We start from the raw sequence: 25,459 nt of genomic DNA on the forward strand, positions 1-25,459 counted from the left end.
TCTTAAATTATTTTTTTGGGCGAGGGATGTGTTTAAATGTTGCATTTTTAATTTTGTGAAGCACACCTTGTGTATGAAAGCTGCTTTGCCTTGTAGCTGGCATCGTTGCAGAGCTTGGTTTTAAGATCAGCACAGCTTTTGCGTAGAAGATAAGATTAGGCGGTGAATCTCGACTTGTCACATCGATTATGGGGGAGAGAAACGGCAACACGATGAAAGTCGGGACAAGTTGAGGTACCTCGCACTCGAATGGACTGTATATGTATGGTAGAAGCGGAATATGTTTTTCACGGTAAGTAGTAGAAAGTGTGTCGAGATCGTTCTTTTGTATTTTGCTACCCAAAGCAATTCCTCAGTCTTGTTTTTGTTGTTTTATAAATTGGGGTGTCACATAAGCAAAAAGTAGCAGCATCAAAGTTGCTATTCTGTTTGACATGTACATTTAAAAAAAAAAAAAAAAGCTTGTTTTCCCTGCTTGTTGGTCATAAACTTGTGTTTTTGGGAAAACCAGCCCATATTCCACTGCACTAAACGCATCTACTCTTTCTTTTGGTAGGTTCAGTCACTAAAGTGTTTATATTGTCAGAGAACACAGCATTCTGTGGGCTTTGAAAGACGAGTCGAAATACTTTCAAATGTCTGGAAATCAATGACAAAAGGGGGAAGAATCGCATTTCCATTCAGTGGCATCATGCTATCCCCCTGACTTGAGTCATGGGTCAGCATGTGGTCAGCGGCACACAAAAGCAACTCAGCAGTCTTTCGTTACCTTTCCGAGCGGTTGGCTCGGCTGCCCCTCCGCAGCCACGCCGGCCAGCTGGCTGCCTCTCAGGTGTCACTTTTCCGCCACGGTAGGAGGAGACAATGACACGTTTAACCTCCGAAGAGCTCTTTGGTTCCCAAAACTAACTATGGTCCTCCACCAGGCCATCCGAGCGGCCCGAGCGGGCGACCTGCACGCCCTGCGGGAGCTGGCGTCTCGTGGCCTTCTCTCGCACGCCGTGGACGCTCAAGGCGCCGGCCCCGCGCACCACGCCGCCCGCTGCGGCCGCCTGGAGTCCCTCCGCTTCCTGGTGAGCGAGTACGGCCTGCCGCCCGACGCCCGGGCAGCCAATGGGGCCACGCCGGCCCACGACGCGGCGGCCACGGGACACGTGAGAGAGCTGAAGTGGCTGCTAGATGAGGCGGGATGCAGCGTGGAGGTGAGTCATACATTGAAGCCCCTCGAAATCACGCCGTTTATGTTTCGCGTCCACTGCTCTTTTGCAGGACCGGGATGCCGCCGGTGCCACGGCGCTGCACCTGGCCGCCCGCTTCGGCTGCGTGGAGGCGGTCCGCTGGCTGCTGTCCGTCGGAGGCTCGGCGGCGGAGGAAGCGGAGACCGAGTGCGGCGCTGTGGCGGCTCACTACGCCGCCTTCTACGGGGACCTCGGCTGCGCGGAGCTGCTTGTTGACGACGCGCAGCGGTCAGGTCACACAGGGGTCACGCGTGTGGCGCTACTGAAAGGGCTTTACTTTTTCTACATTTTGTTATGTGATTATTTCAAAACTGAAATGTTTTTTTCCTCTCAAAAACTCACAGAAACCCCGCAATGATAGCATATTTTTTGCTATTGTATTCACACTGCTTCACTTCTTCATCGGGTTATGTTAAACTTATTCCAAAATAGAATAAATTCACTTTTTCACCCCAAAATTCTACACACAACTCCTCATAATAAAAAAAGAAAAATGAAATTGGCCATTCAGTGTAGTGCAGTGCTTGACCTATTCCATCTTATCTTGCAGTGCCTTATCCCACAATGGAATACAATCATTTTTTCTCCTCTAAAATCTTGACACAACACTATAATTTGAAAAAGAAAAAAATGTATTCATTTTTTTTGCAGATTTGTGAATAAAAACTTAAGCTACTGATTATTCTCTTTTTTTCCTAGAAATGTATTTCATGTTATCATGTGAAGAATTTTGAGGGAAAAAAAAGAATGTAATCAATTTTGGAATATGACCACTACATAGCAAAATATGACGCCTCTGTGACATTCCTTTTAGATGCGTGAACTGGCAGATGTCCACGGGCGTCACACCGCTGTACTTGGCGTGCCAGGAGGGGCACGTGAACGTGGCCCAGTACCTCGTAGAACGCTGTGGCGCAGACGTGCACGTGAGGGCGCACGACGGCATGAGCTGCCTGCACGCCGCTGCACACATGGGCCACGTCCATGTGGTGGCCTGGCTGGTGGGTAGATGTTGATTTCGATTGTGTGCGACGTCCAAATAACAGACATTTGACATATTGACTTCCTCCGTCCGTGTTTCTTGACCGATTCAAACCATTCCAACTAGCCCCACCTTCTACATTTTGATCCAACATTTCATTTAATCTTCATCTCTTGAGCATTCTCACACATTTTTGATGACTCTTTTATCCCCCCCAAAAATTACAGTTGACCAACACTGACGTGAACCCATCCTACCAGGACCGGGAAGGTGCCACCGCGTTGCACTTTGCCGCCAGCAGGGGGCACTCTTGTGTCTTGGAGCAGCTGCTTTGTGCTGGGGCAGAGATCCTCAAGGATTTGTGGGGCGGGACGCCACTACACGATGCCGCTGAGAACGGAGAGATGGAGGTTGGCCTCTAATCTTAACCTTTGTCCACTCTTCAAATCCATTACCCAAACAAGCAAACTGCTCTAAAATCATCGCACATCAATCGTTATTTTCAACTTTTTTTTCCCTATAAATTGCTTCCAGAGGGTCCAAAATGTGTCGTCAACACTGTATAAAAGACATGTAAGTGGAAAAGCCACTGGGTTTAAAAAAAGAAAAAAAAAATCTCCAGCCACTAATTGTAACACAACAAAAAATGATTGCCCCTTCCAAAAATGAGCAAAAACCATGAGAAGGGCACAATTGATAATTAAAAAAAAAAGAAAATAGTAAATACAGCTGTAAATCATCTGTGCATATTTTTCAGTGCTGTAAACGGCTGATCTCCAGCCAGGCCGACCCCTCTGACAGAGATATGGACGGGTTCACCCCTGCCCACCTGGCCCACTACAACGGACACCACCAGTGCGCCAGATACCTGCGAGCCCACGACAACCACGTAAGATGACCTCCTCTAGCGTGAGTTTGCCTCTGGTTCGGCGCTGACCATCTGCTTCTTGGCGTGCTCGGCGGTGGGTGTGGGGGTGGTATGGGGTAAAAGCGAAACATCTGGAAGCATCTCGCAACAATCATTTTCTCCATTTGTGACACTGAGGTCACTCGGCTTTGTTGGCTGGGAAATGAAAGCGCTGGTGCGCCTACAACTTGGACCAAGGGGACTTTTGTTTTAGACAAAAACGTCTCAGGGCTTCCATTGTGTGCCTGAACAACATTTCTAAACAGTTTCCTTATTGGAAATAATGCAAGTACATTGTTTCCTTGACTTTTGAGTACCCAGACTTTGGAGGGTTTTTTTTTGCTTCGGTTTTATGAGCAAAAATTTGAGACATTGTTCGGTGGCAGTGAACTCAATTCACTTCACAGCAAGCCAAAGTTTGGCAGATAGTGAACAATTCTTCAAAAAAAAGAGGCTTCAAGCTGTTTAATGCCACTGCCAGTTGAAGTTCGCTGTCATCTAAACAGAAAACAAATGAATTACATGTGTATTTAAAACAATGAGCTTTATAATACAATAGCTTTACAATAGTTTTGCTTTCAGTTAGCTTCATGCTGACAAACGATACAAAGCACCATAGACGGGGTAACAAATAGCATCAGTGTCGCCGTGTTGGAATCCTTTAAGCGGAGGAGCAAATTAAGTTCACCTTTACTGTAGAGGTTATGGTTCATTTTAGGTTGATACAGAAATTTCAACCGAAAGCCCAATATAACTAACTTTTTGCGAGCGGTGCTATAAAAAAAACAAATTTATGGGGTAAAAAGTAAGGTATTAGAAACTAAGTTAGGGGAAAAAAAAACCTCAGGATCAAGGGATCACTGGGTTTCATTTGAACCGTGTACAGAGGTTCCAATGTACTTTTTACAATGGTCTTGAATAATAAACAAAGAAAAGTTTAAAAAAAAAAAAAAAGTTTAAAGGCACGAGCTCAGTCAGTTTGCGCCATGTCTTCTTGAGATTTACGGCCCCCCCAACGTGCGATCAAAGGCGGCGTAGTAATCAGGGAATGCTGTCCGCCGACAGACCTTAAAGCCTCCCAGGTGTCTCGGCGGACCACCGGCCAGGCCGACGGGAGCCGGCAATAAGTCAGGAAAAAGCAGCGCAGCTGCACTTGTTCTTCGGGATCCATGCCTCGCCACCCTTAGAACAATGGCCGGGTAATTAGCGCAGACTCTGCCAGCTGCCGCCGGGCGAGGGGTCCTATCAGCTTTCCCCCCCACTCCTCTCAGGTGGAAGGCCCTGAGGTCTGTTATGAGATCCATGGGGCATCTGGTTTCACACTTTTCACCAGCTCTGTGCCTGGAATTGGCAACTTAATCCAACTAAGGAGCAAGACTCAAGGAAGACTCTTGAGCTGGATCCTCCTATTACCAGAGATCATCTGAGCTTTAATTACATCTCTGCAGATGTCTTCAAAGCGGAGGTTCAGTTCAGATCATTCCCTTGCGTGAAAGGGGGCGCAAGAGTGACATAACACAAAACAGATTGGGCGCAACCAGTCGAGGGCAAAATTGTTCTAGGCCCAACTAGTAATTATATTGAAGCAATGGAGGCAAAACAGATTGCCAGCACCCAGTAGAGGGCACATTTCATTCAGGTAAAACAATTTTGTCACCTAAACGGGTAGAAGCAGGAAGTTAAAGCAGCACTGAGCAAGAATTCGACCTTAATAAAAAAAATTCACAACTCCTTTGATGAAACATTGACTTACAAGGAGTTGAACGGGACTTTTGTCATGCCCTGGGGGAAGGGGGGGGGGGTCTGTATCGTTTTTACTGCCACTAAGCAACTTTGAGGAGGATGGGAGCAACCCTAGCACACAAAAAAAATACAAATGTCCTGCTTTACGCCATACTCGCTTCCTCTTTTCGTTATAAGGTCGGAAGTTGATTCGAACGTTTACGCACTATTACTTGTGTCATGGCAGAAGCCCCAAAACAAACAAAAAACAAAAGTATCGTTTGAACAAAATTACATTCATTACCTCATCGCAATTCATCTTTCACACAGCCACTGGAAATAGAAATGTAATTCAGTCCAACTTGCAGGCCGGCGAGAGCTCAGGATTTCACGACACACCGCTGGCGCGCATGAGAAATGTGGTTGACTTTTGTCAAAACACTACCTCTTTTGTCCACACGGCGCCGCCATAATCAACAAAAACTGACATATGACACAGTGTTGCTTTAAACTAACCCGAAGGAGGCATAATGGAATTCTTTCAGGCCCAATGAGTTTGTTGTCTAAAATGGCTCGCTGTAGAAACGGTAAGTAACAAAATAACGCGACGGAGACAAAATAGATTGGCAGCAACCCGGGGAAGATACAATCGTTACCGATCCAACTTTGTCCACGGGTGGCTTGCCGTTGTTGTTGAAGCGTCCCTCAGGCGTGACGGTGTCACATTGTCTTTCCACTCCCGCCTTTCACGAGTCCTCTCCAGCTGAGCGTCCGCTCCATTCAACGGAAAAAAAAAAAAAAATCCTCAGGATGCGACAGGATAAAATGTCTCTTTTCGAAAAGGCAATTCCGCTGATACCTGCTCCGTGCCAGTGCGCTGTTCGCATTAGCGACATTAGCGGCCACCCAATCCTTTCCCCCTTCAATTATTCACACCATCCTCCGCCGGCTTTATTGTTTACGGGCCCTCGGCCACAGCGCAGACGGCGCCGGCGTTGAACCAGCCGTTGCCGCCGCCACATCCTCAACGTGCAGCCATGCTGAACCGCTGACGACAAGGTCGGTTCCTTTTTACCTTGTTAGAACTTTGATATGCGTCTCTCGATATGTGTACCTTGGCTTTTTTATCTACCTGCCAACTACCAGGGCAGGAATCACGTCGCAATTTGCCGTGGATGATATCACAATACGGTGATACGGTCCATATACGATGGTGCTTTGAGATGCAGTGGAGTCTACTCGGTTCATTTCACAAAAGTTTGTCAGTTAAAGAGCAATATTTGACAATTTCACTCTCAGTTGAAGTTTACGTTCAAGTTAATCATAAAACAAAGAGAATTATACATATGTTGAGCCTTTCAAACAACCAAACAATTTTGCCTTAAGAATGCCCACAATGCAGACAGCCATTGACGGGATAATGAACAGCATCTGTGTCGCGGTGTTATAAAGCTTTCTTTAACTCATTCACTGCCAGACATTTTCAGACTCTCTTTTACCCTAACATTTGAAAAAAATTGAAAAAAATATAAACAAGTTCCCGTAATGAAATGGCTGGACTGTGACGAATAAATCCGTCAATGGCAGTGAATGAGTTAAGCAACGCATATTGAAACACAACCTGTGGTAGACAGATAATATAACAGTAGTCATAGATATATGTTCTTTATCCTCTGCGAAGAGGATACCTCTAATATCACTGCGGCTTACAGCGGAATTTTGACCGGAGCAACGTGGTACTATACTGAAGACGCGCAATACAAAATTCAGATTGTAAAAATCCATACAGCGGGTGCACTAAAGATGAACTGCGAGAAAACATTGGTTCACTACAGTGGTTCACATAGCTGGTGTTTGCACTCAATGCCCCTGTGATTGATTGCCGATCCGTCCAGGGAAATGGACTACCCGGAAACTCGAGAGTGTGAACTCGTGAGAGGATGTGTACTTACACCCGCAGCCTTGTGTGTGTACACAGTGTGTGTGCGTGTACTATAGTGTGTGTGTGTGTGTGAGCGTGTACATCCCCCACGTCGCTAATGCAGAAGAAAAAAAAAAGATGGAGGAAATGCTCCAAGTTTGTTGCAAACACTGGCAGGAGCGAACTGTAGCGCAGTGCGAGGTTGTGAACTCTTGATGTGTTGTGATCGGGGTCTTTGATAGCGTGCGGGTGTGTGTGTGTGTGTGTGTGTGTGTGTGAGCAGCTGAGAGGTGGCGTTGATGAAAACCAAATGCTGGCTGCCACTGGGTCCAATTAAAGGCACGCACAGGGACGTTGAACTGTTACGAGAAGGGTCACCCAGGAAGCACCACCTCCTTCTCTTCCTCTTGTTCTTCCTTCTTCTTCTCCTTGTTTATCTTTTGGGGATTGCACAACTTCGGGGAAGCTGTAGCGCCGTGTGAGAGGAAGCGGCGAGGACCAGCCCCCGATTTTTGACTTTGATGTGGACTCGCGATGCGCTCGGAGGGCGGAATGCGATACGGCGCGTTGTCGGTGGAGCACATGAGGACAGTGTAAATTTTTCAACACAACTGCCATGCATGGTTTGCTTTATAGTCCTGATTTTTTTTCTTGTTTTTTTTTTTTTTTTTTTTTGGTGCATTCATCATATAAATTGTTTTGTTTGTAGTAGATGTGTCACGTTAATCAAATGCAAAACCAGCTTGAATTTTGTTTAGGAATTTCCTCTTTGTGGGGACAAATAAAGCCGATTTTTAAAGTCCCTGTGAAGTTAAAATAGGTACAGTATGTCTAAATTTCACAAACCGCAGAGAAAAGTGTTGACAACCTTGCCAAATTTGAAAGATTAAAAAAAAAAAAAAAAAATCACCAAGTATATACAAAGGCTTTAAAATTGTGTCAAAAAAGAAGACCCTACTAGGGGGGTAGTACTTTTATCTCAGAATTCAGAACTTAAGGGCAACCATTGTGTGTTTGGACAACAGAAACGACTCCATTTTTTTTTGTCTGGGTAATATATGATATCGAAAAAAGTACTTTTAAGAGGGCTAGGAACGGACATCATCAGGTACTGCAGGAACTTTGCTTGATATTGTTTTGTGGACCCTGTAACTTTAGGACAAGTGTTTGAAACTATCCTTCGAGAACTATTGTGTGTTTGGGACTTGGGAACTAATCCATATGTAGTTATGGGCGGGAAATAAAGACTTTGTACTTTTGAGAGATGCAGGGACTTTTTGAGGCGGTTTCTGCATCAGCTCATACTTATTTTTTTGCGCATTTCGACTGCAGGGACTTTGGGACAACCGTTGTTTGTTTGGAGCACCGGAGTGTCAGTTTGCTTTGTTTATATATGCTACGTGAGTTAAGCCTGAAGGCAACTTGAGAGCGACACGGATACTCGTCACGCGTCGTCCGTTCCGTATGTTGCGTGTCCTGGCTTACAAGCAGAGGAAGGTGCCTGGGAAGAGGAGTCAGAGGATTGGTCACACGAGTGGAAAAAAATCAAATAAATCGCATTCACAAATTTTGCGCACAGGCCGACGGGCAAAGCAATACTTTTATCGCTTCGGCACCATCTTGTGGCGTTTTGATGCCAAGGCACTATGTCAAAGTTAGTTGAGAAGCTTCACCCAGCAATAAATCGTGCTTTTCCGCCATCTTGCAGCATCTTGACGCTCATGAACAATGTGAGTTTAGGAGCTTCATCCAGACAAAAGTAGTCCTTTGCCGCCACCTTGATGCCAAGCAGCAATGTTAATGTGAGTTGAGGAAGGTTCATTTAGACAAAGCTTTCTGTATCATTAATCCTGTTAAGGGCCATGTTTACTGTATGTGCCCTGCGATTGACCAGTGACTTGTCCAGGGTGTACGCTGACTCTTGCCCAGGTTCAGCCGGGATGAGCTCCAGCTCACCCGTAACCCTAGTAAGGATACGCGTTCCGGAAAATGGATGGATGGATGTTGTTTTTCTGATGCTACCAGGCCGCCGTCCCAGCAGCGCAGGGAGACGACACGGAGACGGCTGTGACCATCATGGACACCTTGAAGGTGCGTTGTCAACTGCAAACGTCAAAACAACGAAACAAAAAAATCACCTCCTCTTCGTCTTCTTAAATCAGCAACCCGACAGCGAGGAGACGGTGGCGGCCAGGTACCCTCTGCCTTCTAAGAGCATCATCCCGCGCATTGAGAAGGTCCAAACGGCCACTTCTGGTAAGTTTATGATAGGTTGGGCGAAGTGGAGGAGGATGTGACGACATGACGCGGACGGTTTGTGTGTTCAGTGATTAAAGGTCTGCATCAGCCAAAGAAGGCGCCGCCCGACGCCAACAACCTCCTCGCCGACAGAAAGCTCCTCGGCGACATGAAGCCCATCGTGTCACTCAAGCAGTCCTCCCTTTCGGGTGTCTTCACCGGACAAGCCGTATGCGCAGCTGCCTCCATTTTAGATTTGTCATTTAGCATTCATGTTTGTGGTGGATTTTTGATTTACATGCACAGTACAGATAAACGGAAAATCTACTTGAAGAGGTTACTTTTTTTTTTTCAAGAATATGTTCTATGCAAGCCCGCTAGTTGAAACGGGGCATTCTGATAAATATTGCGTTTGTGGAATAAGTGTTAATCCACTCGTTTTTAGCCATCTCCGGGGGCGGCCATTTTGTCTTCTGTCGACTGAAAATGACATCACAACTGCTCACAACGACCAATCGCGGCTCAGATTCAGAAAACAGGTCAGCCGTGATTGGTCGTTGTGAGCAGTTGTGATGTCATTTTCAGTCGATAGAAGACAAAATGGCCGCCCCCCCGAGATGGCTAAAAACGAGTGGATTAACACTTATTCCACAAACGCAATATTTATCAGAATGCCGTGTTTCAGCTAGTGGGCCTGCTGGGAACATATTCCGGAAAAAAATGTTTGGGTTGACTCATTCACTGTCATTCACTTGTCTTTTCACAGTCCAGCCATTCAATACCAGGAATTTATTTCTATTTTTTTCAAATTATTTCCAACGTTAGGGTGAAAGAGGGTCTGAAAATGCCTGGCAAGTGAATGAGTTAAATGTGCTTGGTCACAGTCACAAAGTATTTGTATTTGGTTCCTTCCCACCGCTGCCCGTTGCAGAGTAAGATGGTGGTCTTGCCCTCTGAGGAGGCCAACCTGGCGGACATGGACTACCTGGTGCCCAGCCACGACGAGAAGGGCCGGCCCATCGCCGAGTGGAAGCGGCAGGTGATGGTGAGGCAGCTGCAGGCCCGACTGCTGGACGAGGAGGACCAAAGGTGGAAGGTAACGCCAGCCGTTTTGCCTAATTGCCTTATCAGAGCCGTAATAGCAGAATTTTTTTTTGCCTAACTTACAAGATATCAGAGTGCCTTAGAAAATTGCCTAGTTTCAGCAGTGGCCCGTAAGGTTAAAATATATTAATAGAGTATAAAATATCAATAATATAATTTGTTTGTTTTCACAATTGAGTCCTGAGTTTTGATTTTGACTTTTGAGATCTGCACAATAAATGTTCTCAATTTACATTACAGTAGAGCTTTTCTTTTTTTAATCAATTTAGCTTTGTTTCTAGACAAGATAATACAGTTAGCTGGTATAAACAATGTGAATTTAACAAATAAGAAACTTTTGATAATACAAAACAACAAAACCAAATGTTCATTCGTTAGATGTCACATTATCATTGTTTCAAAAAACCCTTTGCCCAGGTCTCTAGGATTACTAGCAAAACATAAAAATGCTCCACAAAATTAAAAAGTTGCTGCTCAAATGAAGTCATCGCTTTGCAAAACTGCTCCGCGGAGAAGAAAAAATATTTTGAGCCTTGAATACCCCTAAATTACGTAAGAAATTCAGGCCAACGCAAGCAATGAGACTCTTTTGGTCATCTGTTCAAGGAGAACGGCCGGAGCTTGTCCAAAGTCAACTGGCGCTACTCGCAGGCCCATAACGCCATCCTGGGTCCGTCGGGCGAACTCCTGACCGAGCACGACCTGGTCTACCTGGAGCGGCAGATCGCCAGCGTGTCTCACCGCCGCCACGCCGGCGAGGGCTACGAGCCGGAGCTGGCGCGGCTGGCCGACGAGCTGCGCCACATCCTGCCGGCGCCCATCGTCAACATCAGCGCCCACGCCCGCTTCGCCGACCCGGCCGGTCGGCCGCCGCTGCTGCCCGGCTGGTGCGGCCGCATCTCGGGCATCGTTATGAGCATGTCCCTGCTCATGAGCGACCTTGCCGAGCAGCCGCACTGCAAGATGCCCGACAGCCAGCTGGCCAGCGTCTTCTCGCAGGCGCCCGACCGCCGGGCCTCCACAAGGGGCCGGCGCCAGAGGATCGAGGACGAGATCCAGCGCTTCGGCGTGTCGGTGACGACGCTCAAGTCCAATTTCGAGACGCGGGACAAGCCCGATGAAGAGGAAGAAGCCTTGACTCCAACGCCGGATGCTGAGGAGAAGGCCCCGGGAGTGGTGGAGAGCACCAGCCTCAGGAAGGAGCGCATCGTGGTGCTCTTCCTGGGGCACTGGAAGAAGTCGGCCTACGCGGTGACGCTCAAGGGCAAAGACGCCGCCGAGAGGAAGAAGAGTAGTGACGGTGGAGGTAGTGAGGAAAGCGGGCGGGAAAAGATGATGAACAGTTCCTTGGGCCACTTCTTCAAGCAGAGGAGTGCTGTCAACAAGATGCTGGGCAACTGGAGGAGGATGATCTCCAGCGTGCCTTCGCGACAGATACGACGGTAAGCTCGGAAATGTTTGCTCACTAACCGGATGAGTTGCATCCTCTTAGCCAGCGTTTCTCTATTCTTCTTTTTTCAATGAAAACAAAATCATCTGATGATGTCCGTCCATTTCTACCAGGGACGGGTTCACGGCGGTGAAGATTTTTTGCAGACTGATAACAATAAGTTGACGACGGGGAGGTTGGCTGCTAAGAAAATCAAATTAAGACGTGGGCATGTGTAGAAACCAAATGCAGTACAGCAAACTAGAGTAATAGTTGGAATTGACCTTTAACAATCATGTACCTGTGAAAAGTCTCAGCAAGGGATGGCTAAGTAGCAATGCAGCTAACCTCAAAGTCCGGATAAAGCGTTTAAAGCTTGGGAATGAGTTAAGATGCAAAATCCACCCGTTTTTAACCATCTCTGGCGGCGGCCATTTTGTCATTTCTCTCGACTGAAAATGACATCACAACTACTCAGTGCTCAAGTAACGACAAATCACGGCTCAGCTTCAGAAAACAGGTCAGCCGCGATTGGTTGTTACCTGAGCCCACTATTCAAGTTGTGATGTCATTTTCAGTCGACAGAAATGACAAAATGGCCGTGAGATGGCTTAGAAACGGGTGGATTAACTCTTATTCCACAAATGCAATGTTTATCAGAATGCCTTGTTTCAACTAGAGGGCTTGCATAGAACATATTCTTGAAAAAAACATGATTCCTCTTTAAATAGGCAGGCAGGTATGACTGACTACGGGTGGGCACCACTGAGGTCCATCCTTTGAGTGTCCTCAAACTGTGGTTGGCATCATGTTGTTTCCAATGTTGTGGTCAATGAAAACAAATGCCACATTTAGACTCATCCCAAAGTGTTTTTTTTTGTTTGTTTGTTTGTTTTTTACTTTTATTCTTTTTAGGCTCCACAGGCAGCAAGCCCTCTACTCCCCGGAGCAGTTCCTCCCACGCATGGACGGCGTACCGCTGGAGTACGACAAGCTGACGTTGGACCTCTTCATGCTGGGCTACTTCCACATCCTCGAGCTGGACCTACCGGTGGACGAGCGCAAGATGAGGCACCTGCTGTGCTTTGAAGTCTTCGACCACGTGGGCAGCTTCCCCTGGGAGCTGGTGCGCGACTTCCACAAGGCTGTCATCCAGGACATCGAGGCCGGCGACCGCGAGTGGAAGGACGGCTTCGAGGACCTGAAACTCAAATTTTTCGGCGGGGTGACGGCCGGGTCCGCGGAGGCCAATCCCAAGGCAGAGGCAAAAACAGAAGCTGAGACGCACCAGCTTCCAGAGTTTCGACCGCTCCCCAAAGTCATCGTGCAGACACCCACGCCGGACGAGGGCTCGCTCTACGCCGGGACCGACATCTCCTGTTTCAGCAACGAAGAGATATGCCAATACATCGACCGCAGCTTTGCCTTTTGGAAGGAGAAAGAAGCGGAAATTTTTGATTTTGAGTAGTTGCTCCGCTTTTCATAAATGATACAGGTACAACACATTTTATCTAGGATTGTAGGCACCTTTCTGAAAAAAAACAAACAAAAAACAAAAAAAGAAAACAATGTACAGTGAACTCCCGTTTACATACATTCCAGACCCACCTGCAATAGGTGCTAATCTATGACTGAAAAAACCTTTTCCCTCCCAAACACATTGAAATTCATTCAAATACATAAACAGAGCATACAACAATACTTTAAGGCACTAGTCGCAAATCGGATGTACTGGAAATGACCTAAAAATCCCGTATTAGTCGGTTCAAACCAAAATGACCGATTACAATGAACCCTGATGTTTTGAAGGGGATAGCGACCGAGCCCCGCCGCGGGCAATTGACTTCCATCCAAAAAGGTTTATAATTGCCTACAGATTCCACCACATGCCACCAAATCCATATTTTAAAATTAAACATAGCTTTGGCCTGACTGAATGCGTGAGTTGGCGAACTTGCAAATGCCAGGCCACGAATACACAGGGGTTTATTGTAATACCTTTTACAAGGTTTTAGATTTCTATATTGCAATGTAAACTGTTTTGCTATTGAGTCTGACCTAGACGCTAGTGTGCTTACACTGAATTTAGCAGTTTGTTTTTCATGGTGAGAGGCAATAAATGAGCAAATGTGCACATGAGCAAACCGGACCATCACTCGTCTTTTTGGTCATATGAGCTTGCCCTGCAATGTGTCTGTGTGTGTGCGACAGCAGCTGCACGTTGTTTGGAATCTGACTTCAGCCCTTAGCGTCACTTGTCAGTTGCAGCCCAAAATAACCCAAAGGCAGCACGACGCGAGGCTGCCAGCGTCCCGGTGACTGAGCACAACGTTCCCCTTCTCTCTTTCATGTTGATTCCCAAACAAAAAGCCCGGTGATATCGCAGCATGAGTCGCCCCGGTGAGTCTGTTAACCATTTTATGATGAGGAAGCTTGCTTTTAATGCGCTTTGAGGCCTTAGTTTTCTTTTGTGTTGTTGACTCAACCATGGGGAGCCGCGTGTCGGGCAGACAGTAAATTTGAAATATTTCCTCAAATGGGTTCATTTGAAACATCTAAGTCTATCGCGAGGATACTTTCAAGACCCATAAAACACAATTAAACGTATTTTATTAAAAAAAAACACTTTTTAAAGTATTTGTTTGTTCTCACTCATGCGTTACGAAATGGGAGACATCACTTGGAAGAAACAAGACTCTAGCTGGCAGAGTTATATTATAGTTATATAGTTAAATTAGGCAAAGTTTGTTTGTGTCGAGCCGTTTGTCACTCCCAGTTGAAGTTTACTGTAAAAACAACAACACAAAGAAAGATAACTAAACATAGTGTTTTAAAACACCAAAATGTTCAACCAAACCATATCCTATAAGAGCAGTAGTCTGCTAGCTTAATGCTAACTTAAAGCGGAAGTCAACCCAAACATAATTTTTTTCAAGAATATGTTCCCAGCAGGCCCACAAATTGAAACACGGCATTCAGATTATTATTGCGTTGGTGGAATATAAATTAAGCAGCAAAATGCACTTGTTTTTATCCATCTCTGGGGGCGGCCATTTTGCCTTCTGTCGACTGAAAATGACATCACAACCGCTCACAACAACCAATCACGGCTGACCTGTTTTCTGAATCTGAGCCGTGATTGGTCATTACCTGAGCCCTGAGCAGTTGTGATGTCACTTTCAGTCGACAGAAGTGACAAAATGGCCGCCCCCAGAGATGGCTAAAAACGAGTGGATTAACACTTATTCCACAAACACAACATTTATCAGAATGCCCTGTTTCAACTAGTGGGCTTGCATAGAACATAAAAAAAAATATGTTTGCGTTGACTTCCGCGTTAATGCCGCAGCTATGATGTGAAATGGCATGAAGGGCTAACGGAAATTTGCATAGATGTTACGGTAATTGTAAACTTTCAAACTTAATTGTTTACATTGACTTTCAGGTGAATGACTTGTTGCCACTGAGAGTTTCTTCTTATATCTCCTATTTGGCGTTGAGGTGGTTGCACAGTTGAGTACCTTGACCTCTTCGTTACTTTCCATCATTCAGGGTATTTGTCTCCCAAGAAAATACCTCACAACTTTTTTTTTTTTTCTTTTTTAAAACACATTTATTTATTTTTTTCAAACAGCTTCATTATTTTCATGTGAAGTGGTACATGGACTTCAGAGCGTTTCAAGATGCAATTACAACTTTCCTCCCAAGAAAACATTTTTCATTTTGTCTTAACTTTCAGGTAAATGACTTCATGCAGCTGTGAGTTTCTTCTTGACTTATTTACTTGGCCTTGAGGATGGTGCGCAACGTGGACGACCTCGACTTCTGCCTGCCGTCGCACGCGCAGACCATCCTGGAGGGCCTCCGCTCTCTGTGCTCTCAACCCAAGATGGTGGACGTGACGCTGAGCGCCGGGGGGCGCGACTTCCCGTGCCACCGCGGGGTCCTGGCCCTCTGCAGTGCCTACTTCGGCAGCATGTTCTCGGGCGACTTCGCCGAGAGCATTGCGGCCCGCGTGGAGCTCCAAGAGGTGGACCCGGATATACTGGGCTGTCTGCTGGACTTCGCCTACACGGGCAAGCTGACCATCAACCAGAGCAACGTGGAGGGCTTGATCCGCACCTCCAGCCGGCTACAGTTCCAGACCGTCCGCGCCGTGTGCACGCGCTACCTCCAGCACCAGATTGACGCCACCAATTGCCTGGGCATCCTGGAGTTTGGCGAGATCCACGGTTGCCCCGAGGTGGTGGCCAAGGCGCGGGCCTTCCTCTTAGAGAACTTTGAGGCCATCCAGATGGGTGAGGAGTTCTTACTCCAGGAGAAGGACCGCCTGGTCTACTCCCTGAGCCACGAGGGCTTGCAGATCCGATGCGAGCGCGCCCGTGTGGAGGCCGTGCTCAGGTGGGTCGGGCACCAGCGGGAGCCTCGGTTGGGCCACATGCCAGAGCTGCTGGGCCTGTGTAGACTGGAACGGCTCGACCTGGACTACCTTAGGGGGACGTTGATGCAGGACGCTCTGGTCAAGGCCTCGGACGGCTGCAGGGAGGCTGTGGAGAAGGTCCACATGGAGGTTTGGACATATTAAATGCTAGGTTGCTAGCATTTCATTTAGAATTCACTTTACATTTGGAGGCAAATCCCAAAGCGATCGGTAGAAGCAACAGTAAAAAATAATACAGATAAAAAAGAAAACAGATAAAAGGAGGGGGGGGGAAATGCAGTCAATAGATAAAATCAGCTAGGAAAAGCTTTTTAATATGGAGCCACGTAGCATTGTAACCACAATACTAGGAGACCACATATTAGCATTGATAACATTTTATTATTTTTTTTTTTTTTACTTTTTATAGTCATGATATAAGGTTGCTATCTATTAGCATTGCTAAAGTCCCCAATTTTATTGGTGATTTTTACCTGACTGACTTATCTGCATACGTAGGCATGGATTTGATTGATTGGCTGATTGATTGATTTCTAGAAAATGCATTTAGTCCCGGAGTACACGGGCCGAGTGGACGGACAGAGTCCACAGCCCAACTTGCAGGAGGTGCTCTTTGTCATGGGGGGTCGCTCCCTGGATGACGACTCCGACGACGATTCGGATGATGACGATGGTGAGCGAGCGAGAGCAAGAGAGCGCAGAGCTCAGCCCAGGAACTGTGCCTTCTACAACACCAAGACAAGTATAAACCCTCCTTAAGCAATAAAATAAATCCAACGTCTCAATTTGAGGCTGTTTACCGTTCTTTTCAATGACTTTCCACAGCTAAGGGGCTACTTTGTATTATATTAAGACTACTTTATTTTTTGTCCAAACTCCAAATGTTTTTGGGTTTTTTTCACATTTCACTTCCTGTGCGTATACATTTCATGATTTATCAAGGCGACTTTCCATAATTTGTGTCTCCTTTACGTCTTCGTTTGACACACTTTAGCATTATGTTGCGATGCTTGTTTCCCATCTCTGAGTTTACAAAACTCCAAATGTTTTTACTTTTTGCTCCTTGTACCTGTCCCAATATCTTTTTCCAATAGCTATCTTTACATTTTTTGGCATCATCTATCAAGTTAGTTTTAATTTAACGTGACTTTCCATCATTTAACGTGAATCCTTTTTTTCCCCCCAATACTTTTGCCCGAATTCCCTATTTTTTCGCTTTTCACTTCTTGTGCCAGTACTTTACCCCAAACATAAATGTTTTTTTTTACTGGCATAATTTATTGAGGCTACTTTCCGTCATCTAGGGTGACTTTCCACCATCTGAGGCTACTCTCCGTTATTTGTGGTGACTTTCCATCAATTCAGCCTACCTTTCCATCGTTCGCAGCTATATGTCGTAATACTTTAGCCCAAACTCTCAATTTCTTCACATTTAACTTCCTGCACATGTCCCAAACCTCATATTTTTTTTACTTCATGTATACATTTGCCCATCTTTGTTGTCTTTCCAGAACAGTGGCATGAGCTCCCAAATTTCCCCAACCCCAATAAATGGGGCTTCTCTATGGTGTCCCTGAATAATGACGTCTACGTCACAGGTGAGCATCCATCCGTCTGGCTGTCTGTGTTTCAGCCATTTTTTACGCTCAAAACGAAACGTCTCACCGCAGGAGGCTCGCGGGGCTCCAACACCAACACCTGGTCCACGACGGAGACGTGGAAGTACATCACCAAGGAGGGGCGGTGGGTCACCGTGGCGCCCATGCTCAGACCTCGCACCAATCACTCATCAGCCACGCTCAACGGAGAGATTTACGTCATTGGAGGTAAGCGAGTACATCGACAACAAACTTCCCGTCTGATTGTCCAGCTATTTTTAAGTGTCCCAATACTTTTGCCAACATGTTTTCCACCATTCGCGCCCGAATAGTTTTGCCCAAATTTTTCCAACTTTCTTTGTGTCCAAATATTTTATGCCCACGTATTTAACGTTTTTGCGAGTGTCCCAATAATCTTAGCCAAACCCCACATGTTCACTTCCTGGATACTTTTGTCCAATCATGATCTTTTCCTTGTGTGTGTGTGTGTTCAGGTACGACTCTGGACCGCGTGGAGGTGGAGCGTTACGACCCGTACCACGACACCTGGACCTCTGCGAGTCCCGCCGTCAAGTACGTGACCAACTTCACGTGTACGGCGTGCCAGGGAAAGCTCTACGTTATCGGCTCCTGTGCCGTCAAGTACAACGCCTTGACCATGCAGTGCTACAACCCCGTCATAGGTGAGGATGTGTAAGACTTTGTCATTTGAGGCAGCTTTTTTTTTTAGAGTGCGGCGATGCGGTAAATAATGAAACGATGACCCTTTACTCCTCCCAACAAAATTACGTTTCCACACAGGCAGCAGAAAGGTATTGAGTGCATCCGTTACGAATGAATGGAAACAAAGACTGCATGCTAAGTGCAGTTTGAAAATGGCTTTCGTCTTACAAAACTACGCACTTTCCTAACACTTTTGTCCATTTGTTTTTTTTCTTTTTGTCCCAGACAGCTGGATGAGTATCTGCTCACCATTCATCCCCAAGTACCTTTCATCTCCTCGCTCGGTGTGCATGGAGGGAAACATCTACCTGCTGGCCGACAACACCAAGAAAGTCTACTCCTACGACCCCGATGCCAACATGTGGCAGAAGGTGGCAGCTCATTAACATACAGTGAAGCTTTGCTATATCACCCATTCCAGAAATTAATGAAATTAACACCATTTATTTCCCATAACATGATCTTTATCATTTCAAATTATTGCCTAATTTTCATTCAGATATCATATATTGTATACTATAATGCTTATGTGTGTATATGTAGCACATATTTAATCACATTTGTTGTATATTCTGTTTGTATGTGTGTTAAAAGTAGCAGTTGTTTGAAGGGTTGTATTTACCGTTACATCGTGCTAAATACCTTTAGCCCATCTATGGTGTTTCGCATTGTATGTTAGCATCAAGCTAATGGACTTTCATTCAACAAAAGGATGTGGTTTGGTGGAACATTTTTGTTGTTAACATCTTATTTAGAGAACCTTGTTGGAACATATAACCAGGAAAAACGGTTCACTGTAGCGGCTCTTTCGGGACGATATCATCATAGTGCAACTTTTCTTCCCGTAGATCCAACTGCTCCACATGCTGCATGAGAACGGCGGCCTGGTGTCGCTGGACGGGAGGCTGTACGTGACAGGCGGCCACTGGAAGGGCATGGAGGGCGACTACGGCGTGGAAATGGAGGTGTACAACCGGGCCTCTGACACCTGGGAGTTGGAGGGATTCCTGCCCAGACTCTGGTTCTACAGCGGCGTCTCCACCATTTTCCTCGACCCCACCAACTGGCCTCGCGTCTTCCCCGCCGACGCCACGTAGGTGATGTCACGTGATGGGTGTTGGTGCGGGAGCTTTGCGGTTGTTTATTTATATGCAGTGGCGCCTTGACTTATGAATGCATCAACTTTACGAGTTTTTCAAGTGACGAGCAGTTGCTTGGTCCATTATTGGCTTTGCGAGTGTCAGATACGCCGCCGCTCGGAGCTATGCTAGGTACTGTGATGTCCTCGCATGTGGGCAAGGAGAGCCAAAGTCCCCAATGCACTTTTAGCTATTTTCTGAACAGGACAAACACGTCAACAGACACAAATACAAAATGAGAGCACTCATGGTTTATCAATTATCAATCAATAATTTGATACTTGATTAATTGGGGATTCATTATTGCACCTCATGTTTATATATAATACAGTCCTATTTTTCTTTATGAATGATGTAACAAAAAATGATGTTTTTCTGGCAGCTGGAACAGATTTGTATCAGTTCAACTGAGGAATATTGTAACTTGTAAGTCAAGTTACCACTGTACATTGTTTTCAACATATTTTGAATCTTTGGTGCTGTTTTGCAAATGACCCCACACACACATGCACACACATAGTTATACCTTGAGAATAAAGTTGTAATCGTACAAGAATGAAGTGATGGAGAGATTTGAATGTTTTACAAAAATCGCCTAGCTAACGTAAAAAAAAAAAACAAATCTAATGAGTAGTTGTTTTTTTTTAGAAAAAGTCACAATTTTACAAGAATACCATAACTTGTATATCATATTTCATATTTTGTGTCATATAATAATATTTTTAGAGAAGTAACATTTTTCCAGAAAAAAGTTACTTGCAAGTTTACTTGAATACGTATTTTCATGATAAAAAAAAAAATCATACACGGTCACATTTTTTCAAAAGTTAAAAACTTGTCAGAAAAAAAACAACGTCCTGGGACATCAAAAAATTAAAATTTTATGAGAACAAAGTAAAGATTGCTTTTTTTCCCTCCCAAAAGATCCTTTTTTTTTAACTTAAAAAAAGACATACAATTCCTGTAAGATTATGACTTTATTTTTTTTTTTTAAACAATCTTAGTCTTGCGAAATACGCTTTGTGGTTAAACACACGTTCATTTTCATATGACTGATTTTATTCCGGTTGTGTATTTATTATGTATTTATTTTCAGAGTGTCCCTCATCATCTTTGGTAATTTTTATGCTTTTTGATTGAGAAATAAAATAATATAATGGCATTACGTGGTATTGTGATCATTAACCCTTGAGGAATCCAGTCCTAGCAGAGGCTGTCCGGGCAATAGTCAAACAACACTCAGTTTCCCTGGCAACGACCCCCACCCAGGACTTGTGTGCGGTCACCATGGCAACCACACGACCTGGCCGGTGGTCGTGAGGACGCCAAAATCTCTGCTGCCAACTAAAAAGTTTGACTTGCAACTTTTGCCGTACTTAATTTTTATTAAGAGTATTTTTTTTAATCCGCTCTTTCTTTTTTATTGGGGATGAGTTCCTCGCAGGAGGAGGACGGCACACTTTCACCTACACTAGACCTCGTCATTCAGGCTAGTAAACTTTTATTTTTGTATAGCTTGTCTCATTTAATCGTTGAAGGTTTGAACAAAATATATGTATTTATTTATCTTGTACGTACATGTGGAGAGAATGCATTTTACTATGTTCTGTGGGTATAGGTTTATTATTGATTAAAATGTTGCACATGCAAAACGCATGCAATGCCTCGTGATGTTGGAGCCGTCTCCTAACTTGGAGTTTGTGATTAGTAACTTTTCAGAAATGTATTTATTTAAAACAACTTTAAAAAACAACCACATAATTATTATTTATCATTATTATTGTTTGCAAGCGATTAACAGACGGCAGCGGAAATAAATTAAGCTAACTTCCGGGTTGTCTTCCGGGTTTAAACGGCGTCGAAAATCATCAAAAATCAACGTTTAAGTCAGTTTTATATTTATTACAATAGCTGCTTGTTTTAACTTTTTGTGCTATATATTTTTTGTTCTATTCAAGCACAACAATCACTTGACAAAAGAACACCAAAAGAATTAACTCATGAAAATGAGAGTCACTTCAGATATAGAGGACAATTTAGGCAATAATAGGCATCAACATTGTTTTTAAACTGACCGCTATTTTATAGTATTTTGTTTTGTTTTCCAGACTAACAATTCATGAACCCTCAATTATAATTTGATATTTGTCATATATCTTTCTGTGTTTGGCGCTACCTTATTGTTACAGATCCCAAGCCACCTGAAAAACATTTGTTTAAAAATATTGCTGAGTAATTCCTTTAGAATTAAAGAAAGTTGCTTACTAGGGTTACAGTTGGTCCCAGAACAGCTATAATAGGCACCAGAAGTGCATGTTTCCGTAGTTTGTGCATGGAATATTTGACATTTCATGAGGGGAGACAGAAATTGTCCTCCAATAGAATCTGAATCTGAAATAGAGAAAGAAAGAGAAAGAAATAGCTCCACTTAAACCACCTTGATACTTTGTATGCAGATCCTAAAATATCAAATAAATTAGTACTTTTGCACTGAGTCACTAAAAGTCAACTCGCATGTACAAATTCTTCTTATAAATGAGCCAAAATACATTTTAAAAGACATTTTTAATTGTTATCAATGACTTGCAGAAGTTGGAGGAATCTCTGCTTGACTTTGAGAGCCATGAACCGGACTCTGGAGTTGCACCGGCACTGGTGTCAACCCGCATCCGCCGCATCATCACCGAGAACCTGGCCGAGTCACCTGGCGGTTGGTTGGCAAAACGAAGAATCCAATAAAGCACTTTGGAAGAAAAGTCTAATTTTGTGTGGTTTTCTTTCCTGGTGGCAGGTGAGGCAACCAAAATGGAGGAGAACCTAAAGGATGCGGGTTCTTCGACTCAGACAGGCTGCAAGGAGAAAGTCACACAGTGTAGCCTCACTGAGAAGGTAACAAGTGGTGATTTAAACTTCACTCCTAAGAGATGGGAAATGTATCACTTAAACCTGGAAGTGGAGGAATTAAGTTATTTCATGGAGAGTTAATTGGAGAGTCATTGAAAAACGAGGAATCCTATGACAAAATATTTTTTTTCCCCAACACAAAACGTCATAAAAGAAATTACAAGAAAAAAAAAAAAGAATTACTTAAACTGAGAGTGAAGTCATATTTTCATTAAGAGAAAAAGTCAGAATCTTATCAAACCTTTGTTTGAAACTTAAGTTTTATTGTTTTGTGTAATTCAGTGAAATTTGACTGATTTTCAAAACTTTTCCCGAAAAATTTGGCCTGATTGTTGGACTTCAGCGGGCATTTACGGAATGCATTACAATGACAACGACTAACTAGCCAGGGTGATTTCTGAATGTAACTGTGACTAAAGATTTTGCGGATGAAGGGATCCATGAAGGCTTCCCTTGTGGTGTCTACACTGCCAAGGGCCGCCGTCTCCTCTGTGTCCCCCTTCCTCTCCTGCCGTCATGGTGAAGAAAAAGCTCTTTTTTTTAAGCTGCCACACAAAGTCGCCATTCGTGACAACACTGCGCTCATTCTATCTGCTCGGACCAGACTATAAAAGTCAGTTCATTAGTTTGACACTTATGTTTACGTTTACCTCAAAGGGATACATTTAAGTCCCAATTAGCAACCAGACGTCTTTACTAGGTTGTTGTGCGGTTCTGACACACACGTTACACTTTACTGTAAAGCTAACGCTCAGCATTTATCAGTGACTTTTTCTACAAGATGCTCAAAGAACTTACTAATCGTCCCAAGCGGGTTGCAATTCATAGACACTAGGAGGTATTTTTTTGGTAATTGGTGATTGGTGAATAATTTAGTCAATTTAGATAAGTAAAGTAACCTTTATGATTTTGCCAAGAATCCAAACCACTAACGGACAGTGTACAGTGTAACGGATGATGTAATTTTTTTCCCCAAGTACAAAATATTGATTGGCTTTATTCTGCAAGAAAATCAAATCCAAAATGATAGATCTTGTTAAATCTCTGTTCCCATACCGGGAGTTGAACCCGGGCCACCTGGGTGAAAACCAGGTATCCTAACCGCTAGACCATATGGGATGATATGGTGGTTCCTGCAGGAGGTTTTCCTCAAGAAAAGAACCAGGAATCTGGAAGAATCATTTTACCAGTTCACCAATTTAAACCTATTTCTCCACTCCTCCCCAAAAGGGAAGAAAGAGTAGTAAGATTTGTTTCCGTACTGGAGTCAGGCCCGGGCCAAAACCAGGAAACTAAAACACTAACACTAACTAATTTAGGATACAGCACTTATTGTCTTTGAAAGAGTGTAGTTCTTTTCAAGTACATAATTTTGTCTTTTTTCTGCATGACCAGAGCCAAAATGGAAGATTATGGTAAATACCTGTTCCCATACCGGGAGTTGAACCCGGGCCACCTGGGTGAGAACCAGGAATCCTAACCGCTAGACCATACGGGACACCTCTTATATTGTCTTAGTCTTTCTGAAATAGTATTTGTCCGACCAAAATCGTAGATTTTTATTTATTTATTTATTTCCCCACAAGAAGTTCAAGACTAAAATGGTAGCTTCATGGTAAAACTGTTCCCATACCGGGAGCCAAACCTGGACCACTTGGTTAAAAACCAAGAATGACAACCAAAAGAAACCAATGTCAAAGCATTGCCTCAAAGCATTTACTAATCACTCAATCAGATCTGTATTCCCAGCCAATAGCGTGAATCTCTTTTCGGTGCGGACTCCACAGTCTCCGCTTTTCCGCCGTGGCCCTCAGTCTCTTCATGGATAAAACAAACAGTTCCCAGCTTTCCCAGCTAGTGCTCTCAGCGTGAGTCCAGCGTTGACATCCGCCGCAGCTGTGTTTCGGAATCTTCCAGATAGCACGCTCCACGAATTCCCTTTATTAAGCCCCTTGGCTCGAGGAAAAAAATGGCGGCAGCTGGGCTAAACCTTTGCACGGCGGCCGGGCCGGGCCGGGCCGGGCCGCCAGATGTGGCAGATGCGGCCCGAGAGGTTCGATCAGCTGCTCGCAAGAAGCGTCACGAAAACCCCAACCTCGGCCATCTCGGTTTGGCGCCGACACCAAAGGCTTTCACGGGGGCCTCCGGAGCGAGCCTCCGCTTGCTCACTGGCAGCCGCATCAAAGCGTCTCCTTCAAGTATTTATCAGAGGAGACAAAAGCGAGGAGGGGCACAAATCATACGTATCAAGGAAAAAGATAATTCAAAGCACGTTTCCAAAGGCAAAGAGGGCGGTGGAAATGTGCGCATACGCCCAGGGTGCGGCATCAAAGGCAACCATGGCAACCATTTAAGAGTCCTGAAATGACATGAAGGCTTGTGTGCTAAATAAATAGTACGTACGTACAATTGACACACTCCCAACAGCTTGCCAGAACCTTTAAACTTTTAAACCTTTAAATCTGGTCATGTGAAACAACTAATGTGGTGATTATCCGTTGTTTCTAAACCCTGCTAAAAAAAAAGAAAAAAAAAAAACAGCATAGGGTAGACCATGGGGTTTTTGTTGTGTTTTCGAGCTGGTCTTGCAAAACAAAACAGATTTGAACAATTGAACCTTGGACAACCCGCTCAACGCGGTCGTCCAGTGACTGAAGGTTCAGGTTGAATCTTGCTTGTTTTGTTTTTCCAGCACAAAAACACATCAAAATCCATGCTGATTTTTTATTTTATTTTATTTCTTTAAAGTGGAAGTCAACGCAAACATTCTTTTTTCAAGAATATGTTCTATGCAAGCCCACTAGTTGAATTGGCATTCTGATAAATATTGCGTTTGTGGAATAAGTGTTTTGCACTCGTTTTTAGCAAACTGTGGGGGCGGCCATTTTGTCTGGTGTCGACTGAAAATGACATCACAACTGCTCACAACGACCAATCACGACTACAGATTCAGAAAACAGGTCAGCCGTGATTGGTTGTTTTGAGCAGTTGTGATGTCATTTTCAGTCGACAGAAGACAAAATGACCGCCCCCAGAGATGGCTAAAAACGAGTGCATTTTGCTGCTTAACTTATATTCCACAGACGCAAAATTAATCAGAATGCCCTGTTTCA

At 44.5% G+C, this 25,459-nt stretch overlaps 3 protein-coding genes and 2 non-coding genes across 8 annotated transcripts in view; 3 read left to right on the forward strand and 2 right to left on the reverse strand.

Moving 5' to 3' along the window:
- The first annotated feature begins 12 nt into the window (after positions 1-12).
- espnla (espin like a) lies at positions 13-15,386 on the forward strand. Its single transcript, XM_086047193.1, has 12 exons — positions 13-1,202; positions 1,270-1,466; positions 2,053-2,239; positions 2,448-2,630; positions 2,978-3,109; positions 8,796-8,861; positions 8,933-9,026; positions 9,098-9,237; positions 9,940-10,104; positions 10,719-11,554; positions 12,457-13,036; positions 15,281-15,386. The coding sequence occupies exons 1-11, from the start codon at positions 912-914 to the stop codon at positions 13,007-13,009; spliced, it is 2,844 nt and encodes a 947-aa protein (XP_085903319.1). The 5' UTR covers positions 13-911; the 3' UTR covers positions 13,010-13,036; positions 15,281-15,386.
- klhl30 (kelch-like family member 30) lies at positions 12,942-20,604 on the forward strand. 2 transcript variants are annotated; one of them, XM_086047196.1, is made up of 8 exons: positions 12,942-13,036; positions 15,281-16,111; positions 16,520-16,724; positions 17,494-17,580; positions 17,653-17,808; positions 18,075-18,263; positions 18,529-18,674; positions 19,152-20,604. In XM_086047196.1, the coding sequence occupies exons 2-8, from the start codon at positions 15,338-15,340 to the stop codon at positions 19,398-19,400; spliced, it is 1,806 nt and encodes a 601-aa protein (XP_085903322.1). In that variant the 5' UTR covers positions 12,942-13,036; positions 15,281-15,337; the 3' UTR covers positions 19,401-20,604. The 2 variants fall into 2 exon arrangements, with proteins under 2 accessions (XP_085903322.1, XP_085903320.1); XM_086047194.1 differs by lacking the exon at positions 12,942-13,036 and adding an exon at positions 13,845-13,941.
- Positions 20,605-20,755: 151 nt separating this feature from the next.
- Positions 20,756-25,459, forward strand: part of crocc2 (ciliary rootlet coiled-coil, rootletin family member 2) — a 29,036-nt gene continuing 24,332 nt past the window's right edge. For all 3 annotated transcript variants that reach the window (XM_086048078.1, XM_086048076.1, XM_086048079.1), the window contains exons 1-3: positions 20,756-20,931; positions 22,032-22,152; positions 22,234-22,331. In XM_086048078.1, the coding sequence (XP_085904204.1) occupies positions 20,872-20,931; positions 22,032-22,152; positions 22,234-22,331 (279 nt within the window). In that variant the 5' untranslated portion in view covers positions 20,756-20,871. The remainder of the gene's footprint in view (positions 20,932-22,031; positions 22,153-22,233; positions 22,332-25,459) is intronic.
- trnae-uuc (transfer RNA glutamic acid (anticodon UUC)) lies at positions 23,394-23,465 on the reverse strand. The gene has a single exon. It is a non-coding gene; the product is annotated as a tRNA-Glu (tRNA).
- trnae-cuc (transfer RNA glutamic acid (anticodon CUC)) lies at positions 23,773-23,844 on the reverse strand. The gene has a single exon. It is a non-coding gene; the product is annotated as a tRNA-Glu (tRNA).

The sequence above is a fragment of the Filicampus tigris genome, chromosome 12 (genome assembly GCF_054856515.1).
Source record: "Filicampus tigris isolate MCC_2025a chromosome 12, RoL_Ftig_1.0, whole genome shotgun sequence".
NCBI lineage: Eukaryota > Metazoa > Chordata > Actinopteri > Syngnathiformes > Syngnathidae > Filicampus > Filicampus tigris.